The 27,742-nt window shown below is 40.8% G+C and overlaps 1 protein-coding gene across 1 annotated transcript in view; it reads right to left on the bottom strand.

The window, feature by feature from the left end:
• Window positions 1-4,132: 4,132 nt before the first annotated feature.
• LOC126185045 (spermidine synthase) overlaps window positions 4,133-27,742 on the bottom strand; it is a 55,493-nt gene continuing 31,883 nt past the window's right edge. Inside the window, exons 5-6 of the mRNA XM_049927799.1 lie at window positions 4,423-4,578; window positions 4,133-4,318 (exon numbers count right to left, since the gene is read on the bottom strand). Of these exons, the coding sequence (XP_049783756.1) occupies window positions 4,423-4,578 (156 nt within the window). The 3' untranslated portion in view covers window positions 4,133-4,318. The remainder of the gene's footprint in view (window positions 4,319-4,422; window positions 4,579-27,742) is intronic.

Below are 27,742 nucleotides of genomic sequence, written 5' to 3'. Positions count from 1 at the left end.
AGACGGGGGAGGGTCACAAGGAATGTTCACATGCAGTGGTCGTCCACAATCTCTGTAGATAGGGGCCAGCATTTGCAAGAAGAAGTCATGTGCCGGAATTTCAAACATTTGAAGCACCGCATGGGGGAGGGGGGGGGGGACATATGGTTTCATATCACTTCAGTATACCATCATTCCATCACGCTGACCTTTTCAGGCAATGAATTACCCTCAAAGGCCAAGATGAAGGCACCGGTAGCAACCCTTTTGTCCTTTGGCCCGCTGTGGACACAATGGACAAAGTCCAAGTCGTCATGTACCCAACATCACATTTCAAGAGCAGGTCTCGGTGGAAAATGATGCACTGAACCATAGTTAGACTGTTATGGGGAGTGAGAGTCACCAGTATGTCACCCAGCTTGTTACATCTGAGCAGCACCTGTGACTGGGCAGGGGATGCTGTTTTGATCAAAACTGACCCATATTTCATTTTAGAGATGGTTGCCACTTCCCCAAACTTGACTTCTATGGTCTCCACAAATAATAAGAGATTTGTGGCCAGAAGGAATCCCTACTCAGTCCTTGTGCAAATCAAGTATTGGAGGGGGGGAGTATCTCTGCTTGACACTTAGCCCTACGTTCCTCCCACAGCATAGCCAGGGAAGGAACATTTTAGGGTCATATCTCTCTGCATTCGACAAAGACTTTCCTTCCATTGAGACTTCCGGGTCCGTATGGCCACCAGCGGGAGGTAACTTCATCTGCTTCATTTGCAGCTCATCCGTCATGGTGCCACCCACACTCAATGGGGACTCTCCTCATGGGTGCCACCTACTCTCAGAAATGGCTACCTGGCCAGGAATCTGTTACTCAGAGTCAACCATGCCCCAATCACAGTGGGCACATACTCCTTGCATACATGGACAGTTTTCAGCTCTGGTAACAACAGAGCAATCCCTGCATGGGCAAGGAGCTACCACTGTGCAGGTACTTGACAACCCACACCCCCTTCCCCACAATGAGATGGCTACAGTGCTAGGTTTTGGGTGTACCACCGTATTAAAGGGATAGAAAGGCACAAAGGTGGAGCATACACCACATTGGGCGACTTTCCCTGCACAATCTGCACTTCTGGAAAATTTTGAAAACTGATGGCAGGTCAAACCAAACAATGGGAACCATGTATTTATTTAATGAAAAGTTGCAGAAAAAGCCAGAAGTGGAAACTTGAGTCCTAAGTCATACACCAGCTCGAAGCAGGGTCTGCACCAAGAAAACTATCCAATGGAGAGGCACAGGGGGAGAGGGGTAGTGAAAGCGTAAGCTTACAACATGGAAAGGAAGTAATGCTGCAAAGGCAGGGTCCCTGTGGTAGCCAAGTGAGAGCCAGGAGGGTGGTGGGTGGGGGGAGGATTTAGGCAGAGAGAGAGAGAGAGAGAGAGAGAGAGAGAGAGAGAGAGAGAGAGAGGAGGGGAGGGCACAGACTAATAGCAGATGGGGACATACACATCCCCGGTCAGCGGCATGTACTCAGATAGTATTGCAATAAGAGTAAACATATGAAGAGCTCCAATTAACATATTACTCTATATTTGCAGCAATCAATTAGATTGCTATATTCATAAAAAGCGTGGAGAGCTGCATCAAACCAGTCTCTAGACTGAAGACCACAACAAAAACATTCACAAAAACAGACAAAGCTGTGTAGCCAGGTGCAGATACAAGGAAATGTATAGGTGTACTTTAAACATCTTTAACTCTATGTTTATGACAGAGAAATTATACTAATCAGATAGGTCTCTGCTTCCATAAATTCCCAAATCCCCCCCCCCCCTTCTAGTTCCTAAATTATAGAAAACATCAAAACTTCTGTCAGTGACAGTCCCTTCAAAGTTTTTGTTGGTTAGGATTTTTAAAATTGAAATAGCCTTGTGTAGTCTAGGGAAATAACTGACTATTCATGCAAGATACTGACTCAAGGTCAAGATAAATTTGGACCATATGAAGATGACATGTCTTGTATAAAGCCAAATAGTTTCTGAGAAAATCGGGAATTTCAATCCACTGTATATATTGTCTACTCAGAAAGCTACACTATTGTTCATCAGTACAGTGGCCAACACCCTCTGCTCAAACTCAAGGGAGCCTCATTCCTAATGGCGTACCAGCACAGAATGTGCTTAGCATTACAGGACAGACCTGCCTAAGACCAGAAATGGCTGTGGCCATGGTAACATTCTTATGACTACTAACATAATTCAGAGTTTTCAACATCATAGGAAACATGTGGCGACTCTGTGACTGCCCAATTATTTCCAGGTGTAGCACCAAATTTAATTCCAAAATTAACTTCATAATCCTTTGTAAGATACAACAGATATGATTTTTGTCTCCAGGGATGTCAATCTACATGTAAGTTCTCAACTATAACATTGCAAATGATATGATATAATCCCTGTTATGGTTGCGAGTGTGTTGACCAGGCACCAGTGTGTCTTTGGCTTAGTGGAGCACTCTCTTTCTATCATACAGAGGCCATGCTGTCTGTCAGGTCAAAACTCCCTGTTTGACTACTCCACTTTGCCAGCATTTCTTCTGTCTTCTTTAATTCGGTTGCTAGTGGCCAGAATGAAATTCAGCAAAAAATCATAAGAAAACCACAGTATTCATGGTGCTACTGCGAATGAATAAACAGTTTTTGAAACTTTTTAACTTCCTACTGCACCATTTGCCACAATATCAATCGGCTAAAACTTAGGTTGGTTTAGGTTCTAGAGAGAGATACCACAGAGAAACATCGATTATGTTTATTTTGCTACAGAGAACTAGTTAAATCAAACCAAAACTTTCTATGAAAATCATGTCGCGTGAAAAATAAAGAAGGTCTGCATTTGAATTTGAAAATATGAAAACTGCTCCAACACTTTCCAATATTGACCATTATCTAATGCACACCCAGCTTACAAATAATCTCTGGTAAATGACCTGTTTTCAGAAAAATTAGTTCTTGCATTACGGAAGTTATCCCTAACATTTGTTCCACTCTTAATAGAAGACTAAACCTACATTTTTAAGAATTAATCCTCTTCTAACAGCAGAGTTGGAGGAAGACGGCGGCGCAGGGATCACAGGAACAAGAACCACGTGCTACTAAGGCAGTCACTTGAAACAGAGAAAAATTACCTCCCATTGGTTTATGAAGGAGTCTCCAATATCACACTGGACTTTTTACAAACTTAAATGTCTTCTTGACACAGAAAGTAGTTAGGAATTATGGGGAAGTAAAATATTCCCAATGTTTGTAGGATGCCTTCTCACCTGCATAACTGGTAATCTAATCAATAATCAAAGAAGTAGTGTTGCTGCATGGCTAAACTATCAAAGTTAACCTGATCATTTCCGCTCAGCTAGGAAGTATGATCACGGAGTTTTGGTCAAATTGCAAAGCTTTCACTTTCATGGCTGCCGCCATGTCATTACAGGCTCAACAGATAGCTGCCACAATGTCATTACAGGCTCAACAGTTCGTATTCAGTGATTAAGCTAACTCAGTGTAAGAACCATAATGCCAGTTCAAACAGAACTTTAGAATCGGGCTATGCAAATGTGACACACGATCTGCAGGCATATATGAACTTGATATGAATGGAGATACTCAAGTCTGTACTGACTTTTCTACCCATGCCTGAAAACTGTGTCTAAATAAATAAAAAAAAATAAGAATTCAAATTTCTCAGTTGCAGTGCATACAGCAAAATGCACGGTGTGGAATCAGGAAGAAAAAAATTAAACATACACTGGGAAGTTTTCAAAACAAACAATGATAGATAATACTAGAGTTCTCCATTAATGCTTGGCAGGCAATGATGATCGAATGTAACGGAGCATTAAGGCAATATTCACAACTTTTCTGGAGAAGGAAAAAACTATATGGATGCAACAAATCCAAAGAAACAGATTACTATATTATTATATATAATCCTAAAAACCTATAAAAGACAATTTGTTTCTAATGAACTGGTAATAAAACTGAGGTGAAAACACTAATTGTTGTATTATAAGAAAATTATACCACTAAAAAAGTTGTAAGTATGGGGTGCTTCGATGGCATTTGTAGTTTAGGAAAGATTTGGGTGTCACTTATGTTTCCAGAAAAGTTTAAATAAAATTTTATTTCTAGTAAGTACACAAACACGACACAGATCTGACACCACATTTTACATGATTAAAAAAATATTTTCCAGCGAGTGTAGGACTGGATGAACCTTACAACACCGAGTATTAGCATTGCAGATGTTTGTAGAGGAATGTCTAGCCCTTTCTTAAACAACATTTATTCCTGTAACAATAACAGAAAGAAAAAAATTAAAATACAAAAAGAACCATTATCCATGGTGAAATTTTACAGCTTTAAACAGGTACAGTTATGTAACACAACCTTACCTATTCTTTTTTTGTACATATCGGCTCCAACACCTTTTGAGCAAAGCGAGGTAACACAAAAGCTGTACGATGTGCTTCAGGTGAGTAGTACCTTAGACCAAGATCATCCAATTCTTGGTTGGAAAATATTCGTAATGGCTCCTTGAAGTTTACAACCTATTAAAATTAGAAATTACAACAAAATTAGAGAAACTGCATGACAACAGCTTAATGATTCTTTCAGTGTCTATAAGGGAACATGAGACAGGACTACCTGTTTATTTGTTCATTTCTTAATTCGAGCAGCAAGTTTATGACAGTATCTTAAAATGTTTGAAATTAACACTTGTCTGGGGTTACACCGCCATGAAGAGGACTCCCAAACCTGACCACAATTTAAGCTGTCTCCCACGACCACCAGTCACTCCAACATCTCATACTTTACCCTTCCTTATTGTATTAATCAAATACATTATTGGGCCAGAGCAAAAAAAAAAGAGAACTGATATTAAGGGTCTATTCCCCAACCTGTATTGCAGACACTTTACTTAGTAAATGATTGCAATATTCCAGACAGACAAAGAGAATATTACAGACAGACTTACAGTGAAAAATTCAGTATTCACTAACCGTAAAACAATTCTTTGCTAATAACTGTCCAGCTCACACAGGCTTGGTTTTAGGGCCCAAAACTGCTATGGTCATTAGCGCCTGGTCTGCGACTTAGGAAGAGGTAAAAAAACAAAAATGGAAACCAGCAGCAATGGGAACAAAACTAAAAAAATTGGAGAAACTAAAAGCAGAAGGAAATCTTAAAAAACCACTACAGAAAGGGGTTGGTTGTTCACAAAAAGAGCTTCAAATGGCTGATGTCATCTCACTGGCACTAATAAACTCAAGAACGCGATCGGCTGAGCACGTGTCATCTGCTACAATGGACGACATTTCAGGCGACAGCTGTAGATGGAGTAAAATAGGGGCACTCAAGTAAAAGGTGCCTTACCGTCCACAGCTGAGAGCAGTGGGGACCGAGTGGGGGAGGATCGCCACTTAAAAGATGTCGATGGCTAAAAAGACAGTGCCCTATCTGGAGTCTAGTTAAATTACCTCCTCCCGACGACGCGTTCGGGAGGAAGAGGTCCAAGCACAGGGAAGAGCTTTCACGTCCCGCAATTTATTATGGGGAAGTGTCGACCAATGTGCGTGCCATAAAAGAACAACACAACGACATAAAACACTCTGTAGATCGGCGAACGGAATCGTGCGAATAGTTGGCCGAAGAAGAGAGATGCAGCCTTGGCCGCTATATATCGGCTGCCTCATTTCCACAGATACCAACGTGTCCTGGGATCCAGAGGAACGCCACCGAGACGCCCCCCAAGTGGAGCAAGGGTAGGCAATCCTGAATCCGGTGGACCAGAGGGTGGACAGGGTAGACAGTTTGGAGACTGAGGAGAGAGCTGAGAGAATCTGAACAGATAACATACTGTATCCGCTGATGGCAACAGGTGTATTGGACAGCCTGGAGAACAGCGTAAAGCTCCGCAGTATAAACCGATCACTGGTCGGGAAGCTGAAATCAATTTGGGGTGTCGCCAACAATATAGGCACTCCCTACACCAAACGATGTTTTTGAGCCATCAGTGTAAATTAATGTGGCTTCCTTTATTTGTGCACATAGAGCAGAAAATGCCCGATGATAAACAAGTGAAGGGGTACCATCCTTGGGAAACTGACAAAGGTCACGGAGTAGGCAGGTCCAGGGACGGAGCCAAGGCGGTGCTGTACCCCAAGTTGTCAAGAAAGTTTTAGGAAAGCGGAAGGAAAGAGAATGGATCAGTTGACGGAAGCGGACTCCCGGTGGTAGTAGGGAGGAAGGGCGGCCTGCATACTCTAAATCCAAGGAGGCGTCGAAAAAAATGTCATGGGCTGGATTAGCAGGCATGGCTAGCATAACGACTTAGAAGGACAGCTCACCGATTGGATAGCGGAGGTTCAGCAGTCTCAGCATAAAGGCTTTCCACAGGGCTGGTGTAAAAAGCTCCAGACACTAAACGTAATCCACGGTGGTGGATAGAGTCGAGACACCAAAGAACAGACTGCCAAGCAGAGGAGTGAACTATGCTTCCATAGTCCAATTTCAAGCGCACTAAGGCGCGATAGAGGCGGAGAAGGACCACTCGGTCTGCTCCCCTGGAGGTACCATACAGGACACTGAGAGTGTTCAGGGATCGCAGACAGTGAGCCGAAAGATAGGAAACATGGGAGGACCAGCACAGTTTTCTGTCAAACATAAGACCCAAGAATTTAGTGATGTCCGAAAACGGAAGGTTGACAGGTCCTAGATATAAGGAAGGTGGAAGAAACTCCGTACGACGCCAAAAATTAACACAAACGGTCTTACTGGGAGAAAAGCGGAAGTCTGTTTCGATGCTCCAAGAGTGGAGGCGATTGAGACAGCCTTGAAGACGTCGTTCAAGATGGCTGGCCTGTTGAGAGCTGTAGTAGATCGCAAAATCGTCCACAAACAGGGAGCCCGAGACATCAGGAATGAGACAATCCATAATTGGATTTATGGCAATGGCAAACAGTACAACACTTAGCACGGAGCCGGGGCAATTCGGAGGTGCGAGGTATTGAACGTTCCGCAGCTGTAAGAATAACGTCTGTAATATCAGTGACCTCATCGTCGATGCTAGGAAAGTGACAGTCATCAAAGGTCGCTAGAGACAAAAAAAGTGTCCAATCGGCTTGGGCAAACTTCCAGCGTCTCAGGCCCATATTTGGCAGTTGTGGCTGCAATCGAAGGACACATGGAAAGTGGTCACTCGAGTGTGTATCAGCAAGGGTGAACCATTCGAAGCGCCGAGCTAGCGGAACAGTACCAACCGAAAGGTCCAAATGAGAGAAATTTGTTGTGGAGGCAGACAAAAATGTAGGGTCCCCAGTGTTGAGGCAAACAAGATCCGCTTGGTGGAAGAGGTCTAGCAATAGTGAGCCACGCGGACAAGGACTTTGAGATCCCCAAAGCGGGTGGTGGGCATTGAAGTCCCCAACCAGCAAATAGGGGGGGTGGAAGCTGACCAAGAAGATGAAGGAGATCAGCTCGTGCAATTGATGTGGGCGATGGAATGTATACAGTACAAAGAGAGAAGGTGTATCCAGAAAGGGAAAGACTGACAGCGACTGCTTGGAGGGAAGTGTTTAAGGAGATTGGGTGATAATGGAGAGTATCATGGAGAAGAATCGTGAGTCCTCCATGTGCTGGAGTGCCTTCAACAGAGGGGAGATCAAATCGGTCTGACTGAAAATGGGGGAAAACATAGCGGTCATGGGGACACAGCTTTGTTTCCTAAAGACAGAAGATGACCGGTGAGTAGGAACGTAAGAGGATCGTCAATTCATCCCGATTGGCTCAAATGCCGCAGATATTCCAATGGATAATGGACATAGGGTGGACAGAAAATGGAAGAATGTGACCAAGGTTGCCGTCAACTCAACGGCTGCTCAGAGCTTGCGACCGACAGCATGGAACGGCACTCAGCCGAAGGCAGAAGATCCTGATCCATAGTTTGTTCAGGAGCAGCTCCTGCCACCAGCGATCGGCCGGTTGATCGGCCGCCAGCAGTGCGCCTCGGCGACACAGAAGACGGGCGAGGGTGGTTACCACCAGGTGGTGCTGTAGATGAGACACGCCGTGGCGGAGAAGGAGAGGAACTGGGTTTCTTATTAGCCTTCTTGGAAACATGATGTTTAGATGAAGGAGGAACTGATGGTTGTGAAGTTGGGGTATGTAAAAAATCTTCACGAGTATGCTCTTTTTTGGAAGTCCGGGTGTCTGACTTTTGGGATCGAGATTTAGCAGAACCTGATGAAGGGTGAGCCATAGAGTGAGCAGGTGAAAGTGGGGAGGCGGAACGGGCGATCTTTGCGCTGGCCTATCTGACGACCGTGTCATTAAAGGTGAAATCACAAGTCTGCGTGGCCGCCTCCTTTGTTGGCCGAGGAGAGGCAAGGACAGTGCTGTACTTTCCTGTCTGAGGCACAGTGTTCTTTTGACTGGCGGGTAATTTTCAAGCAGCCAAGGTCGACACCTTTTCCTTCACTCTGATTTCCTGAATGAGCTTTCTGTCTTTAAAAATGGGGCAATCTTGAGAGGAAGCAGCGTGGTCACCGATACAGTTGATGCAACGAGGGGATGGAGGTGGACAAGCACCCTCATGGGCATCCTTGCCACACGTAACACATTTGGCCGGGTTGGAACAGGACTGGCTGGTATGATTGAACCGCTGACACCGATAGCAACGCGTAGGGTTTGGGACGTAGGGGCGAGCGGAAATTATCTCATAGCCTGCTTTTATTTTCAATGGGAGTTGAACTCTGTCAAATGTCAAGAAGACAGTACAGGTTGGAACGATGTTCGTGTCAACCCTTTTCATGACTATGAACAGCCGTACGCCCTGGTCAGACAGGTAGTGTTGAATTTCCTCGTCGGACAATCCGTCGAGGGAGCGTGTACAAACGACTCCACGTGAGGAATTTAAAGTGCGGTGTGCTTCCACCCGGACAGGGAAGGTGTGGAGCAGTGAAGTACGCAGCAATTTTTGTGCCTGGAGGGCACTGACTGTTTCTAACAAGGTGCCATTCCGTAATCTCGAACAAGACTTTACAGGACCTGCAATTGCGTTGACACCTTTCTGCATAATGAAAGGGTTGACCGTGGAGAAGTCGTGACCTTCGTCAGACCGAGAAACAACAAGGAACTGTGGCAACGATGGAAGAACTGTCTGTGGCTGAGACTCAGTGAACTTGCGCTTTTGAGCAGACATAGTGGAAGATGAGGAAACCATTGCGGAAGAATCCCCCATTATTACCGGCGTCTCTGATGGCCTGCTCCTGCCTTGTGGGGGCCCTCTCTGAGGGCACTCCCGCCTTAGGTGATTGTTCACACCTCAGGTCACACCTCCTGAGAAACTGACGGAGGGACCAGTTGGCACTTTTGGAAGGTATCAGCTCAGGTAATCACCCCTCCCTGGGCCTGGCCGTTACCAGGGGTACGTACGTGTCCTACCTGTCTACCCGGGTCGGGGAATTACGCGTTACCCCGTCACCGGCTACGCATTAAAATGCGTGGGTCGGCCTTCAGACACGCACAGGGAGGAAAAAAGAGAAAGGGAAAAACAAAGAAAGGGAAAGGAAAGAAGAGATGTCTCAAACGCCTCTGCGGAGAAAAGGGTAGAGAGAAGAGGTAAGGAAAAGAGAAGGACAAAGGAAGGATGAAGACGTGCAAGCAGAGAAAGCGAAGAATGTGAGACATTGTCGAGTGTCCGTCTCCGGACGTAGGCACAAAACATACTCCCAGAGGGGGAGAAAGGGAAGGAAAGAGCCGTAGGTGAGGGGTGGGGTGGCGAAGGTGGGGGATAGGGAAGGATGGGGATAGGGAAGGTATGCAGCCCGGAAAGGAAGGAGGGCCACATTAGCTCGGGGTCCCGTGCTCGCTACGCACATATCCACAAAATAGTTGTGGACCCCCTGGGGGGAGGCCGGGACTGCAGCAACACACGCACACACTGACAATCTTTCCAACTCATTTCATAATCTTCTAACATGTAAGGGCCCGTGATGTGTATTTATCAACTGATGATAGCATATTGGGAACTCCCCCAGCATTCGTGAATCATTGGACAAAGCTTACTACTTCTGTATCCTTCTATCATAGTACACAAAATTTTAGTCGAACTAAAATATCACGTTCAGATAGTCAATCATCATCTCCAAACTGTTCCTCCACTGCAAGTAGAACACCATGCTGTAAAATGCTGTCTTATACTTCTACAGTTAGCATTTTCTAAAGCATAATTGGCAGACCACACTGTAACCAGGAAAAAAGCGCCCCACACTGTAGCACCATCACCTCCTCTGTAATTCACACTTAGCGCAACCCATGATGGCAGATAACATTTTCCAGGCATTTGCCAGACACAAACCCTTCCACTGGATTGGCACAGGGTATAACATGATTCACGATAAATCACTTGTTTCCTGTCATCCAAAGTCCAGTGGCATAACTACTCCCAACTGAAGTGTCACTTAGCACTGATCACTAAAATGTGTGGTTTATGAGGAGCGGCTCAGTCATCATACCCCATTCTTTTTCACTCCCTACATACTTTTCTTTGTGCTAGCTGGACTTCTGGTAGCACTTCAGAAATCACATGTTATTCCTTTCACTGATTTCATGTGATCTTTTTTACAACCACCCTCCACAACGCTTGATGGTCCCTGTTCGTCAGGACGTGAGGTCTGCCTGGTCTTGTTTTAGCTGTGGTTGTTTGCTTTTCCATTTCCCAATCACATTACCCAAAGTGTATCACCTATATATTAAAAAACGCAACACACAACACAAATTTCTTAACAAAAAAGAAACAGTGGTATTTGTAACTATACACACTCAATTTCGATCAGGCATATCCTCAATCAACTTAAAAGAATCCCATCAATCAAAACAACTTTAGGAGGATATAGCATGCACAAGTATAACACACGTAACAATGAAATAAGCAAAAAATAGCTGGCCAGCCAACAAAGTCAACACAACAGTCAGATGCAGCAGACACATAGGCTAAAATCAATGACAGTACTTGTTACTTACAGTATACTTTGCTGTACAGAAGGTGTTTGTGCATTTTGGCACCATATTGTATGAATAATTACAGTTTATAGCAATGTGTGTGGTTTGAGAATGGGTGTGTCAGCCCAAAACTGGTAATCACTGCAGCAGAATTTTATATCACTGCAACAGAGATGGATGAAACAAAAAATTACCCAATTTCATTAGTACTGAACAGTTGCTGACCTACCATCTCGTGGCAGCATGCCTCAAATTACTGAAAAATGCTTTACACAGGCGAAAAATTTCTTTATTGAGAAGCTGAATCACACTATATTAGTACCGGGTGGAATCTGAAATATATTAACAATCTTTTCATTGTCCTCCTAAAAGACAGAGGCATCTTTCCAGGCCAGAATTCAACAACAGCAATGAATTAATTTTCTGCAACTGGTAAGAAGACATTCCAAATGTAATACTGAAAACTATTTTATTTTTCCATATTTTGCTGCATCAATTACAAGATTTTTGCATCTAAACAGTCCTTTTTAAAATATTTGGTCCTACTTTGCTCTGATGTTCCTGAAGATAGATATTATGCTGCAGAAACAGTAATCCATTGATACTTATCACTGGTACTATAATATATCATAATATATCAATGTGTCATGGCATTGTCTTACTACACAAGCGACATTCACTCTGAACAATAAAGTGTAGTTTGCACACAGTTCTTGTGTGAAACCTTTCTACAAAGCATTTTACAAGATAACAAGAAGCTTCGTCTTCATGTCCACTACTAATTTCTCTACAGTAACACTTATTTGTGCCACCACCTCTACACATTTACTTGCAGTAAACTTCTTAATTTTGCGGCTTCCTTTTCCTGTTTAACTACGTTAAAGTACCCTGGAAGTCAGTAATGTTCACCTCATTCACAATTCAGAGAGCAAAATCTCTTGTATGTCCCTTGGTAACAGTGCATTGACTCTCGTGACCAATTCAAAATCTTACTAGTAGTTTTTCTTTCACATTTTTGTTGCAAGTTTCCCTCTTGTGCATATCTCTTACTTTATATAGATCTTTCTTCCATTTACACAATTCATGTTCAGATTTTACAACACAAAATGAAACTGGTTTTGCACGCTGCTTAAATTTACGCTTTTCTCCTTCCTCTGTTTTACCAAAAAAATTTACAGCCATTTCTTTCCCAGTGAAAGCTATTACTGCACATATTTTCTTTGGAATAGGAAGATACTGTGTTTTTGTTCTGGATTTTAACACAATCTCATGTTTCTTCTAATGTATCCACAATTTCTAACAAAAGTCTACATCATTCAAACGAATGTACAAGAAATTATCTAATACATAGCACACATGTACATCTCCAGGACAAGTAGGCAATTTCAATTGCGTACCATGTTCTTAAGTTTCATTTTAGCAAGATTGGAAACATTAACTGGATTCCACATTACTGTGAAACTCTGGAACCTGCACAAAGATGCTATTACCAATCATGTAAAAAGTTCAACTTTAATTCCATTGTTAACACTTAACAATACTGCAAAGGCAACAGCTAATTATTATAGTTGTTAAATGAGATGCAAATTTAAATGAGTAGTAACTGAACAATTGTGTCAGAAAACTGATCAATGGTAATTGAAATTCACTTTACAAATTATGATCGTGTTGGGCCATGTAATCTATTTATCGATGTGCAGTCAATCGACGATATGCACCTACATCTACATCTACATTTATACTCCGCAAGCCACCCAACTGTGTGTGGCGGAGGGCACTTTACGTCCCACTGTCATTACCTCCCTTTTCTGTTCCAGCTGCGTACGGTTCGCGGGTAGAACGAGTGCCGGAACGCCTCCGTGCGCGCTTGAATCTCTCTTATTTTACATTTGTGATCTCCTCGGGAGGTATAAGTGGGGGGAAGCAATATATTGGATACCTCATCCAGAAAAGTACCCTCTCTAAACCTGGACAGCAAGCTACACCGCGATGCAGAGCGCCTCTCTTGCAGAGTCTGCTACTTGAGTTTACTAAACATCACCTGACGTGTTGTGCCCACATCTCCAGCAACGTGGAGAGCTATAAATTTGGCAATTTTCAACATTTCTTTAATCAATACTTGCAGGTTTCTTAGCTGCTAAACTTGAGACATTGCATTTCTTTGTGTGTATTCTTCCTGTGTAAAAACATTTAGGGCACGTTTCGACATGTCTGATTGGACCACTCCCTTGTTAGACTGAATGTAAGTAATTCTGTCACCTAGATTGCAAGGCGGAGGGGGAGGGGGGATGCGAATCACCATTATCTGTGGGTAAATAAGCTATTATGTTATTGGTTACCCTACACGGCACCTTATCAGCAAGATGACGACATGCTCTAATATTATTATACACAATGGTCTGATGAATTCTGATAATTGAACACCATCATTTTAATTATCACTGACAGCCAATATAAAAAACAATACAGGAAATATCAGTAATTACTAAATTCCATAGTAACAACAGTACAGAAAGAGTGGTTGCTATTTTTATGACAACACGATAATTGCAACTTCAGTGCAGTGACTAAGTCAACTAAAGTTCACGATATATTTTCTGCTTTTCCTGGGGATATCAACTGTGTAGAATACAATTATTAGAAGATTATTTACCTTTTCCTGTGTAGGTATGAAAACAATGCAATCAACTGAGAGGTGTGCAGATTAATGTTACCAAGAAGGTGTAGTTAAAGACACTAAGAAGATGGGAGAGAATTTTCGTTTCATGTTAATGGTCATGTGAACCACAACTGCTTATGAGGGTAATCTGTGAAACAAGATTTGAACTTTAGGTTACAGCTAGACATTTGCAGGAATAGGAGGTACTGAAATTAGTTCCAATCAAGGAAACCAAAATCTCTCCCTGCAAAAAGTAAGAGGACAATGAAAGAGGAATTATGACGACTCAAACTGTCTCCTTTATGATTACAATTCAAATTCTTGCAGTAACTTCACAGTTCTAGGGATGGATACAAAAGAGAATCACTTTATAATTTAAACCACTTCACATTTAATATGATTATTAACGAACCACACCCATTGGCACACACACACCCTGCAGTGGTATAATAAAGTTTCAAGTGTAATTGGGTACTTAAAAAGAAATGAAGACACTTCTATTATCCCATCACATTCTGACTAAACCACACTGAGCACAGTCTCCATACAATATTACACACTTATGTTAGCAGTTACATAAACACTGCTTCTGTCTTGATGCTATTTACAGTACCTGGGATCCACATCACATTTAGCTGATGAAGAGGTTGGACAGCAAATTCCACAACACCAGGTTTCATGATTCATTTGTAGAAGCTGGTGTGACTTTTGAAAGACAAGTTTTATCATCTTTTTCAGACATCCTATTGGATATATCTCACATCTGACAGGTGCAACTTCCAAAGAGCAACTGAACTGACAAATGAAGGAACAGAGGCCTTCTACACATGTAATTTTTCATTTGGTTGTTCTGTCCTGGCACACTACCAGCAACTGAAATGAATGGGAAAGTATCCTATACCAGAACGCATTACCTACATAACACATTAAAATGTTTTTGGTTTTGGGTTTTACGTATCTCATTAACTGAGGTCACAGCACGTATGAATTAACTGAATTGAAACTTTTTCACTTACTTGGTGTAACTATTTCAGCAGCACCAGTTCATTTAATTTTATTTCAATATCATTTATACTGATGAAAAACTTCAAGACATTTAAAACACAAAGACATAATAACAAAAACATGGGAATGAAAGCATACTGCACAAAACTTAATACTCTGAGTGTCATTCCAGTAATATTATGTTGTCTTCACTTTTTGAAAGAATGCACTGCTTGTAATATTACGGGCACATCATCTTTGTAAGGACTACCATGGCAATTATCATGAAGGTGCTGTGACTGTAATGTTATAGGCATGGTACCGTTTACAACAGAAAAGACAGTAATATTACAGGCATGGTACTCAATTACTGATGAGCAGTAAAACCCGAAACCCTCCACTGTTAATCTAAAGTTCATCATCATCATCATCATCATCATCATCATCATCATCATCATCATCATCATCCAGTAATGAGCAGATGAGAAATGAATAACAGCCAAGTCAATTTTTTGATAGCTTTTCTAATCTCAGTTATCAGGGCTCACACATACTGTGCAGTAAGTACACACTGACATTAAGGCAAATTATGGATAGACATACGTAGTAGATAGATAGAGAGGTAGGTAGACAGAAATAGGAACAATTCTATTCTGCCACTTCCACGCTTGCGCACTAGAAGAGGTGTGTGTATGCATGCACAGAACACAGCATTTCGATCAGGCTTTCTGTTTGATGTGTGGTCAACAATAAGAAATACATTAGCTCTTGAGCTCTTTTTTTGTTATTGGGTGAGATATTCTACACATTTTTCAGTGAGTAATTTTTTTATAAATACAGTAATAAAACAAATGAAAATTCTCTTTGTATTGCCGTTTATAAAAGCCGTGTCCCTAAATATAGCTTCTTATTGTAGAAATGGAATGAAACTAAGAAGGTAGAAGTGTGCTTATTGAGGCATAAAGCTAGGAAACGTGTCCATATGATCCTATTGACAATGTACCACGGAAAGGCACGTTTACAAAGTCATAATTCTACGTTTTACGCAAATGTGCAAATAATTTTACTTTCATCATATGTAGGCCTACTCACTTTAATTGGTGAAAGTACCGCATGTGTTCGATTGCATCTTTTGCATTACTTCTGTATGCCCAGCACGATAGTGTAGACAGAATAGCCACAAAAGTTGGATCACTTACGGTGGCCACAATCAGTGAGGATTCTGAAAGCTGTTTTTGCATCTTTGGGGTCGCACCATTGTGAAATAGCTTCTCTCATTGCTTTGTCACTTGCGTGAATCCCATCATTAGCAATCGACAAGGCACATCCATGCTGACAATGTTCCTAAATTCATGTGGATCTTCACGCATCTACCATTTCATTAACAGGGAGTCGTCCCTGCCTCCACCCCTTCTTCCCTGCCAGGATCGAATTCGATTCCTACTCTTAGCATTGCATCGCTGTTCTGTCCTTCTCCTAATGAGTAAATGGGACACTGTCACACGGCAGATACTGCAATGTCCTTCATGTCTAAAATGCTGTGAAACGTAAAAACATTTCAAGCCATGTGGTCATTCGCTTTCACTGCCCTGGTCTTTTGTTTGTGAATCTGATTGTCTCACACTTATATCTGATGTGACGGTATTAATGTTAATTTTATCAACAGGGGGACTACACTGGAATATAAATGTGTTTTGAAATAATGTAACAGTGTTTCCATACAAAGTTAGACGGCAGTGTTGAAATATAAATATAAAGTAATCTGGAGAAAATAGAGGGCTCTTTAAAAGTTCTCTAACAAAATACGTGAAATGCAAACATCATCTCTTAGCAAATGTTTTCAATGATTTGCCAGGATAGTTCTTGGAAACTGTTCAAACCTACCAGTGCTATGCATGCTTTGTCTTTTAGGCCCTGTATGCAGGAGCTCTCAGAGAAGATTTGCAGATGGTATGGAGTAATTCTTTCCATTCTCTTTCCAATTTTGCGAGCAAGATTTTCTTCTAAAACTAAGCCTACCAGTAGGTGTTGTCAGTCAATGTAAACTGTGCTTGAAGTTCACTACAAAAATTAATAAATTTATCACGCACAAAACATCTAATCTTGACTTTTGTGACTAAGTGCTGTCAACACTAAAATCTGACAAATTTTTACTTAAGCTGGTCTAACAGTCCCTGGCACGGTAATCACCTATAGAGTAGGAGGAGTTGCCAATCGAGAAGTCTTTCAAACTCTGTTTAAACTGTGCTTTATTTGAAGCAAAGTTTTTAATGGTTGCTGGCAATTAATTAAAAATGTGTGTTCTTGAATATTGGGCCCCTTTTTGGACCAAGGTAAGTGATTTTTAGGTCTTCATGTAGATTGTTCTCATTCCTGGAATTGATACTACGTATTGAGCTATTGGTTGGAAATAGAGAAATATTACTTGCAACAAATTTCATATACGAATAAATACACTGAGAAGCAGTGGTTACAATACACATTCATTAAACAGGTTTCTACATGATGTTCTTGAATTTACACCACAATTGAGTCTCATTACATGCTTTTGCATGCTAAAAACTTTTTCTTGCTTTGACGAGTTATGCAGAATATGATCCCACATGATGTAATAGACTAAAGTAACCATAGTATGCAAGTTTTTTCATATTTATATCTCCTACATCTGACATCATTCTTACTGCAAATACAGACTTGTTTAAGCACTTCAGCAATTCTGTGGTATGCACTTCCCAACTGAATTTGTTATCTAGTTGTAATCTCAGAAATTTAACATTGTCAACCTCTTCAATCTGCATGCCTTTGTATACTATACACATGCTGAAAGAAAATTGTTGCAGGTTCTGAACTGCATGTAGTTGGTCTTTTCAAAGTTTAATGACCGTGAATTAGCTTTAAATGATTTAGTAACAGCACTGAGAATTTGATTAGCAGCCATTTCTAAATCTGTACTTGACTTGTGGCTTATTGTAATGTTTGCATTATCTGCAAACAAAACGAACTTAGCATCTGGCAATGTAGCGAACGAGAAGTCATTAATGTACACAAGAAAAAGCAATGGACCCAAGATGGAACTGTCAGGAACACTACAGGCAATTAATTCCCAATCAGATGAAGGCTGACTGCTTACTGTACAGGTATTTTGCAACGACACTGTTTCCTGTTAGATAAGACACAAACCATTTCACAGCACTGCTGATGACACCATAATATTCTAATTTACTTAAGAGAATGTTCTGAGTCACACAATCAAAGGCTGTTTGTGTATTTGTAGATTCATTAAGGACAGTGCAAGGAAAAGCTACTGAATCAATCCACTGCATTAAAAAAAGATGGGAAAAACAAAAATAGTAGCATATGTTCCAAGTGTTTCTGCAAAGTTGACACTGATTGAATTGCAACTTTTCACAGATGCAAAATGTAAGCTGGACTAATGATTGTAATTTTTCAGTATATAAAAACTACTCAAAAGAATCTGATGTTGGCAGCTGGTGCCACAGTAGCTGTCCATGCATTGTATATTTTACTTCAGTATTGTTTACATTTGAGATAATCCAGATATTGGCTGTTGTGATTAAGCAACAAGTCAATTATTTAAATTTTTTTCAAATGAATTCCTCTTTTTCATGCATATATTGTGCTCTCTGCTAATTTTTATGCTGGACGATTTTGTTTCATTTTGGAAACTACTGTCCCAGGAAGTGCTACATTTCTGTGCATCTGTTTTTTCTAGTGTTGCCAAAATACATTCCCCTCAATCTAATCACATCATCTCATGATAGAGCTGTTCACATTAAGGGAAGGTGAAACATTGTGTGTAAAGTAATCATGCAGCACAGGAAGAAAATGACTCATTTCAGCAGAAAAAACTGTTTCCTTAAACAGCTGAATAGTAATTTGAATTGTGTGATAAAGTCCTTGCAGAAGAACAACTATGAGAAAGATGAATATTTCAGTGCTTAAAAGAGAGCCAGGTGTAAATGAACAATTGTCATTTCAGTTTGCCAAGACAACATGTTCAATATTTCCTATCAAATATGGCTGAGCTTTGTGGTCTTTTGCATTACCACTTAACTTTTATGTTACAGCATGTGATTATGTCAGAGTTATATGCAAGTGGCATCACAGAGTGCATGAATCACCTGGTTTTACAAGTGATGCAATAAGTATGTCCACTGAATTCCATTGATTTAATTCTTAGTGAAGATGTGTGTGGAAACAAGACTCTCTCTGAACTTGAGTGGCCACATGAGCCATCAATTGTCACTTGATAATCACTTGGTATTACTGATAAAAACCATTACAGTCTATTATGTCTCGTGTTGTGAGAATGCTGAAAATCTTTGCCCAGAGAAATAAAAGCTAGATGCAAAACCTGAACCTAACTATCTTTGACAGTTAGTGAACTAGGTTTGTGATAAAGAACACTTAACTAGTTTCAAGTTCGTTTTGTTTGAAAACTGAAAGAAAAATTTATTTCAAAAAGCACTGGAGAAGTTCTCTGTAGTAATTAAAATGATTATTTAAGTGTGTAACTTATTTGTTGCTGAAATCCCCTTTTTAAGGACATCATAACTGAATGTATGTGCAGTAGTGACTGTAGTGATATGTTGAAAATCATAACTGAAATATATATTCCTGATTTTGCAAAATTGTCAAACAAATGGTTCCAGCTTGATGACTGGCAACTTAACTATTCTAGCAGATAGGCTGGACAATTGTTAATGTGAAAAGTTAGCCAATCACTTTTGTGAACCTCTGAATGGGAAACTTTGCAATGTATCTCTCACAAATAATAACATAACTTTCATATCCACTATCAGATAGGCAATCATCTAACGAATAATCTTGCTACATCGTAAGTATCAATGGTGTTGGTAAGAGAGTGTTAATGTTCGAGACCGTAGTACTTAAGGTAGGAACTACAAGAAGTCTATGCCTTCGGGTAATCTGGAGCTATGAATTTGAGGCTTACAATGAAAATGGAATTAATTCCTTAAAAATGACACTGGTTTCAACTACCAACCATATCAAAATGCAGTACTATAATATCCAACAGAGGACACTTGTCACAAGTAACATTAACGTGCCAATATTATGGATCAAATAATGAAAGTGACCAGTAGTTGCTGCATAATTTGCACGGTGTGTTAATCGAAAGCTAGTTTTTCAGGCATCTCAGTGTTTATGCTTCTTATCTCATGAAATGTGTGTCTTACAATGATCTAATTTTGATGGAACTTTCATTGGTATATGTGGATACTATCTGCAAAATGTGTTGCAAATAAAATAAGAAAGAAGTAATAAATTAAAATGTCAGATCTAATGTGGCAGTTTTACTGCATGAACAGCGAAAATGTAAGCGATAAATTTGTTTCCTTTCATAGTTTTGTGGTTTTGAGGTGGGCATTGTTATCTACATCATCATCTACGCGATTACTCTGCTATTCACAATAAAGTTATCAATGAGAAAAAGTTTTGTGAATATTTTAAATCATGTGTAAAGTTTGTTGGACATCACTCATTTTCAAATACTGGATGAATATAGTCCAGGTAATTTGCACTTCACGAATTACGCTGCCTGAAGACACAGACAGTGTCTAACTGTAATGCTTGTCTTTTTGCATTAAACCTTTAACATAAGATTACACCTCTTAATGAGGAGATTATGACAGAATTTAAAATTTTTAAATATGGTCAACAATTATTAGGTTAGTGCTTAAGTTCGTAGCATTTTTATTTTCATATTTATATTCTGGTTACTACAGGTTTATTTATTAACTGTAATTTATTATTTTTAGTTCAAAGTTGCTATTTGAGGTTACATATTGTCATTTGGAGGTAGTGAGTGGAGCTGTGGATGCTAGAAAATGGAGTGACAACTGGAGAAATCTGAACATTTCCAACATTCTTCTGTTTGGTTTCAATAGAAGGATGACAGCAGTGGAGGCAGCCACAAACATTTGCATCATGTAAAGGGATAATGCCACTGGGCAGAGCATGGCAAGAAAATGGTTTTCTCGGTCTGAGGAGGGTTGTTTTGACATTAAAGACACTCCACGTTCGGGAAGACCTTCAGGGTTTCATGATCATCATTTAAACACATTAATCCACAATGGCCCATGTCAGTGTACTCGAGAACTGGCAAATGTGGTGAACTATGATCATTCTATCATTGTGTGACATTTACATGCAATGGGTACAGTTAAAAAAAAATTCAGGTGTATTGGTACTGCATGCTCATAAAAATCAGTGCAGAGTCATATGTGCATCTCTGCTTGCTTGTCATCAATTGGCTCACGAACAACCCCAACCATTCCTATTCTGTACCATTACTGGTGATGAGAAATGGTACCTTTATGCTAACATAAAGCAAAGAAAGGAACGGCTGAGCCCAAACAAAGCAACAACTCCCCATACAAAGACCAGCATGCATCCACAAAAGATAATGTTATGCATCTGGTGGAACAGCAATGGTGTGGTGTACTACGAATTGCTTCCATGAGGTGTGAAAATCACTGCTGACACTTACTGTCAACAACTGAGATGCCTTGCACGCACAATCTACAAACAATGGCCAAGAATACTGCTTAAAGTGATGCTACTCCATAATAATGCCTGTCTGCACTCTGCTAGAATAAAAAACACTATATAGGAGTTGGGAAGTTATTCTGCACCCACCTTTTCACCTGATCTCACACCCTCAGAATTTCACTTTTCCTGCTCTCCAACAAACAACCTTCAAGAAACTTCCTTTATGGATGAAAATGCACTCTGAATGTGGCTCTATGAGCTCTTCGCCTCAAAACCGTGCGATTTCTACAGTCGCGGTATTGAAAAGTTACAACGGAGTGGGCAGACTGTTGTAAATAGAGAAGGAGAATATATTATTGACGACTAATGTGTATCTGTGGCGTTTAATAAACTTATGGAAAAGACTACAAACTTACGCACCAACCAATCCAATATACGAGATGTTCAAAATAAATTTTTTTGTTGCCCTGGAAGCCATTAGATAGGCATCCTGCGACTGGGAATGAAGACTGTGCCCCATGTTAGCCATTTAGAAATGCACTATCTGAGTGGGCCCAGCCTAGAACACAGTTATCTTATGTATAACGCATGTATGTGTATTTTTACAGTTATCTTTTATTCTCAATTGTATTCTACCAATACCCAGTGTGAAAGGCTAAAATGAAATGGCCTTTACGACAAGTATAGAAGTGACATAGTCGATTATCTGTGACAACCTACATTTCTCTTTTACTTTGAATTTCCGCAAGCTCTTGTGATTCTTTTACCATTATGTAACACCATTTTTTCAAAATATTATCCAGATAACTGAGATTAGATCTGAGTAACTATGTACACAATGGGATGGAGCCCTCATTCACAGCGGATATCTCCTCTTGCCACACTACACATCAACAACGATCCTTCCTCCTTGCGCCATTTCACCCTTCTACAATCATTATTACTTCATTTGTGTGTCCATATTGTCCGTAGTTGCTTTACAATTCTTCTGAGTATTTTTGTTCTGTCGTTTCAACTACAAAAATGCACGATTTTTTTGTCACCAGATGCGTTTCACTATACTGAGGTAAAGCATCATCAGTGGTGGCGACTTTCACTTGATTTCTCGCTTACACTGGGAAATGCCGTCTGCTAGCACATCGTTTATGGTTTTCTGCGTAAGACCCTGATAATTTCGGTATAATTTTAAGTTGTTCTGCAGCACTATGCATTTCTTATGTTTTTCACAGCATACTTTTATGCACGCCACTGTTTAGTACAAAAACAAACAGAAAACAGCGGTGTGCATAAAAGTGTGCTGTGAAAAACATAAGAAATGCATAGTGCTGCAGAACAACTAAAAATTAGACCAAACTTATCAGTGTCTAATGTAGGAAAACATCAATGATGTGCTGGCAGATGGAATTTCCCAACGTAAGTGAGAAATTAAGCGAAAATCACCACCACTGATGATGCTTTACCTCAATAAAGCGAAATGCGTCTGTTGGGGGGGGGGGGGGGGGGGGGGGGAATCCCACTTTTTGTAGTTTTAGTGACAGAAAAAAAACTACCCTCACTAATCATTATTACACTTACACCCTTGCCAATCTGACTTGCACCACCAACATGTCACTTTTCTCTAATGTGTTACCCAAACTTCTTGAACTGCCCAAACAGTTTATTTTCATATAATGCACACAATTTGGCTGGTGCTATCATATTTTTATCTTTGCATTTTCTTGTCCTTTTGGGTACAAACATCATAGTGCCACAACTAGTCAAACTTTTCATTTGTTGAGCATGTGCTTAGATGTACAATTTTTGTCTGCTATAATCAGACTCAATTGATGAAGTTACTTCATAACTGTTCATTTGATATTCTTTAAGATGTGACATAAGTAACACTCCCACCCCCTCTTTGATGCTGAACATAACCCACAGGACTGCAAATAACATTTTCAGTCATTATCTGAAATTAAAAATCATACTGAACATTTGTTCTGTTGAATGCAGAGCCCTACCTTGTTTTCTTACTACTTCACAACAATGAAGCAAATTTTGCAAAATCAGAAAAAAAAGAGCAAAGCTCAAAAGCTGATCGTTCCCACAATGGTCCCAAGATGAAACTTGGATGACAGTTTCTTTAGTAAGCAAGAAATATTACAAAAAATTTTCAATAAAATCAAAGGAAACCTTTTTATAAGTCTGTTATCAAAATTTATTTTACTTTTTTTTTTTCAACAGAATGTCTGGTGTTACTCCAGAACCTTCATCAAAAATTTATTTTTTTAGCCTTGCATGGTACCAAGATAGTTTAAACAAGATGTTGAGCAAAAGAAATGTATAGAATGCACTGTTTAGAGACTGGATGACGCGTGACAAAATGAAGTATTCATTTCAAATTGTTGCAAGAGAAAACAAGGAAAACTTAAGGCAAATCTGAGAATACTCTGGCTTGGGCACCTAGTTCATCCAACATTAAATGATGCAAATTCCTAATAAAATTAAACAACTAGGAGCTAGAAGTTATCCCAGCTGGAGCTACTCTGCCTCCTTGTGTGTCTGTCCAGTAGAATGTCTGTCCCGCCTGTTAACTTTAGTAGAATGTCGTCCTCTCGTTATAGAACTAAACAGGCTGCAGGTGAGCAGCAGTTATTCATGAACATAGTAGGATCTCTCAGGCTTGCTATGCCAGATGTCTATAGCTGGCTTGGCCCAGTGCACCTCATGGCTGTGAATATGGACACTGGTAATGAGTTTACAAGTGAGTCTGAAGGTTGAGTTGACCAGCTCTAGTACTGTTTCCCTGATTTTATCAAGTCCCTGCAGAATGCTCCCACCATGACTTGCAACAAATTATTTGTCCTCATACCAGTTAAATTTAATACATCATTTTAATTCTACCTATACACTCAATTCATTCTATTGTGGTGCATGCCTGCAATGTAAGTGAAAGAAGCACTTTACAACTGACAGATTACTAACCTTCCTATAATATTCCTCCACAATCTAGAAGGACTTCATTTCTTTAGCAAACAACTCTTTCTAAGGGCCTAACAAATGAAACTAAGATCTATTCAACCCACGCCAGAACAACAAAACACTACCAACATGGCTGTTAATTTATGGTGTTAGGTTAAGACAGTAAGTATAATGGTTATTACAATGTTCCAACATCTGCTTCAAAAGGAACGGTCTTTCTCACTACGATACTATTATAATGTGTATAAGCTGTGCAGAAATGCAGTGATATTCCAAAAGGCTAACCATCTTATTTCTAGATACTCCCATCATGTCTCTTACAGTAGGTGACAAAATTGTATGTTTTAAGAAAATAGTGACTGTGAAAGCTAGTGTTTCATGAAAACCGCTTCTGTGCACTGAATCAAGATTCAAATAAGCCCGCCCTCCCACCTCTCACCAATGCCATAATGGCAAGTGTACTGCCCTCATCTGAAATCCGTATTATTGAGTCCCAAACTTGCTCAGTGGAAGTGGGCTGATTAACAGAAGTTGAGAATGCCTTCCAGGAGTTCCTCTCCTGTCCTTTTATTGTTCACCTCACATGTGCTCTTGCAGATCTGAAGGCACAAGGATTTTTTGTAGATAGATGGTGTTTGAATTACCACAAATATGCACACCTTGCTCCGATTGCCAAGAGACATTCGTCATCCACCATGGGACAGGCCGCAATTTGAGGCAGTTGCTAGACTGGGGAACGAAACCTGTGGCAGCTCATTGCATCTGACGTGTGATATGGTCCACCATCTTCTGGGCAAAATCTCATTGTTTGAAAATGGCCCGGTGACAGTACCACAATCAATTTGCCCTTTGAACTGCCCATCTTCGTGGTCTCTTGTCGACAACCGAAAGAGTCAAATGGCAAATCCACACCAGTAAGTGGTCACTGGAATGAACACCTGTGGCCACTTCTCACTGAATGCAGTCTGCAACAGCTGGGAAGCAAACACAAAATGTCTATGGCTGAAATTACCCTGTAGCTGTGGAAAAATGTATCATCTGACCACAGTTCAAAAGGCAGATATTCTCTGAATGGGTGAAGTGCTTGATAACATGTGGTAGCCGAGTTCCACAGCACATTGTGTGTATTTAAGTCCCCTCAAAGAGGAATGGGCAGGGGTGTGCATGGAACGGTTCTGTCAGTGCATCTACATCCAATGGATCATGTGGTGGAAGATAATTCATGTGAGAAATTCCACTGTAACTGCTTGTACGACCACAGTAAGAGGGACAGGGGAGATGTTGCACCTGTCATCAACAAAAACATCCAGTCCACCCTTAGACAGAAGCTCATTTTTCTCTGACAGGTGAGGTGCACACACAAAATTGCTAAGTGTGGGGTTCTTCACCTCCTGTCACTGTGCAAAAGTTACTCTGTATGGTGAATGGGTAACCATATGGCGTGGCTCCATGGCTACATTCATCACTGGCCCATTCGTTTTGCAACAGGTTCGCACTCAAGGACCAAAGACATGCAGTGTGACTGGCAGGCATTACTGCAATATCCATCGCCAGTATGTCAAACACGTCCTACAGGAGAGAGACACATTGAACTCAAAAGTTTTCATGCAAGATGGGGGCCCAACACACATTGCCGTGAAATACACCTGCTTCTCCGAAACACATTTGGAAACAATTGAATTATCACCCAATTGTTACCAAATGCTTGGCCAGCACAATCACCTGATCTCACTCCCTGTCATTTCTGGTTGTGGGGCTGCCTGAAGGACAGGGTTTACCAGGGAAACATTCACACTTGTGCTGATCTGAAGTGCAGCATATCAAGAGAGGTAGCCAGCATACCTATGGACATGCTTTCTTCTTCTGAGAAGAATGCAATCCTGCACTTTCATACTCTTTTGGACACTGCTGGACACCATATTGAGCCCCCTTTTGTAGCAGTAATGGTACCGGTACGTAATGGTACGATGTACCATAGCAGTACATATAAAGAGTCTCAACTGAATCTAGTCTGCATTATTTCTCTTCCCCATGTTCTTGACATTAATGCTACCAAGATCATTAGTCATATGGTAATTAGTTTCCATGTTATAACATGTTAGATAGGGAAGTTTAATTATAACCACACAGTAGACAGGTGTGCGACATGTGGAAGATTGTCTGGGGAGCATGCCGGAAGTAAGGATTGCAGTCCTGGTCCAGCACAAATTTTTATGTTGCATTCGGCATATCGATACCTATTACAATTAAGTTGAATTTCAGCACTATGTGGCTGAGGTTCCATGTCCATCATCAACAGCTTCTGAACGATTTCCGGTGCGAGTGTAGCTTTTCCTCCTAAGTATACTGGCAAGTGATTGTACTCATACTTGAATATGTGGTCTGGGTTTGTTTGGAAGCATTACACTTTATGATTGGCATCTTAAGGGCCAATGCAAAAGAAGTACTAAACACAGGAGGTTGCATAGCTTTGAAAGCTCTTTTAGCTTCACTGTAGCATATTTGTTTCTGAACTTTCAACTGTCGAATTTTCCTTTTGTCATTACAGAACCCTTTACAATGTGTCCTCAAGTCCTGAACAAGGGTAATTCTTGTTATTAAAATTTTATACAGAGGCTGTCTTTTTTGTCCGATACCTTTCAGCTGGTGCGACAACAATCGGCCGCTTCATGCCAAAATAGTATTGTCTTCAGCAAAGACACCTTGCTGATCAAGTGCAGGATCACCTGACTTCTGAGACTGAGGGCTTGAAACCATGGCTGAAAAACACTCTCTCTTCTGTTCCAAGCTGTCACTTAGAGCAGACACTAAATGGTTTACTTCCTTTACCTCTGAGTTTCCCCTTCTTCCTCAAGATGGGTCTGGGGCTACAAGAGTTATCTTCTCTTGCCCCCATGGCAATACTTCATATGTAATCCCTCATGACCAAATAAACTGATGCAGTTTCCTTTTCTAAGCCTGAGTGCTGTACAATAATTACAAGCCCACATCACTTTTCAATCCTGACTACAGTCCCGAGGGAGTGTACAAGCTACCATCAGATGTGAGATGCCAAATTCATCATTTTCGGCTTTGAGGTGCCACAGACAAATTACTAAATCATGAGTGAATGCGTGAAAGTGTTGGGCAGAGTTGCACAGCTGGATGCCGTGGTGCAACGGATGCCTGCTTAGCGCACCCAGTCTGGACTGCCTGCCCCAGTCTAACCAGTGTTGCCGCTGTTGCGGGATCCCATACGACCTCGCAGAGGTGTCTGCTGCCTTCGCATTAGACCATATCATGGGTATGATGAGCAAGTGCCACTCTGATGTCGGGCACCAGGTCAGCAGCTTCTGCATACAGACTCTCAACGGGGCTGTGTAAAAGGTGCCAGTGGCTAAATGGATGCAACGATGATGGATATTATTGAGATGGCGTAAGATGGAGGGACATGCAGACGCATAAACAAAATATGTAGTCTAGCTTCGAACGGACTACGGACCGGTACAAACAGAAGAAGATGGTTTGATCTGCTCCCCAGGAAGTACCACGGAGAAAATATATGACACTGAGGAACCATGTGCAGCAGGCTG

The sequence above is a fragment of the Schistocerca cancellata genome, chromosome 4 (genome assembly GCF_023864275.1).
Source record: "Schistocerca cancellata isolate TAMUIC-IGC-003103 chromosome 4, iqSchCanc2.1, whole genome shotgun sequence".
NCBI lineage: Eukaryota > Metazoa > Arthropoda > Insecta > Orthoptera > Acrididae > Schistocerca > Schistocerca cancellata.
This window is presented reverse-complemented; position numbering and strand designations above follow the sequence as displayed.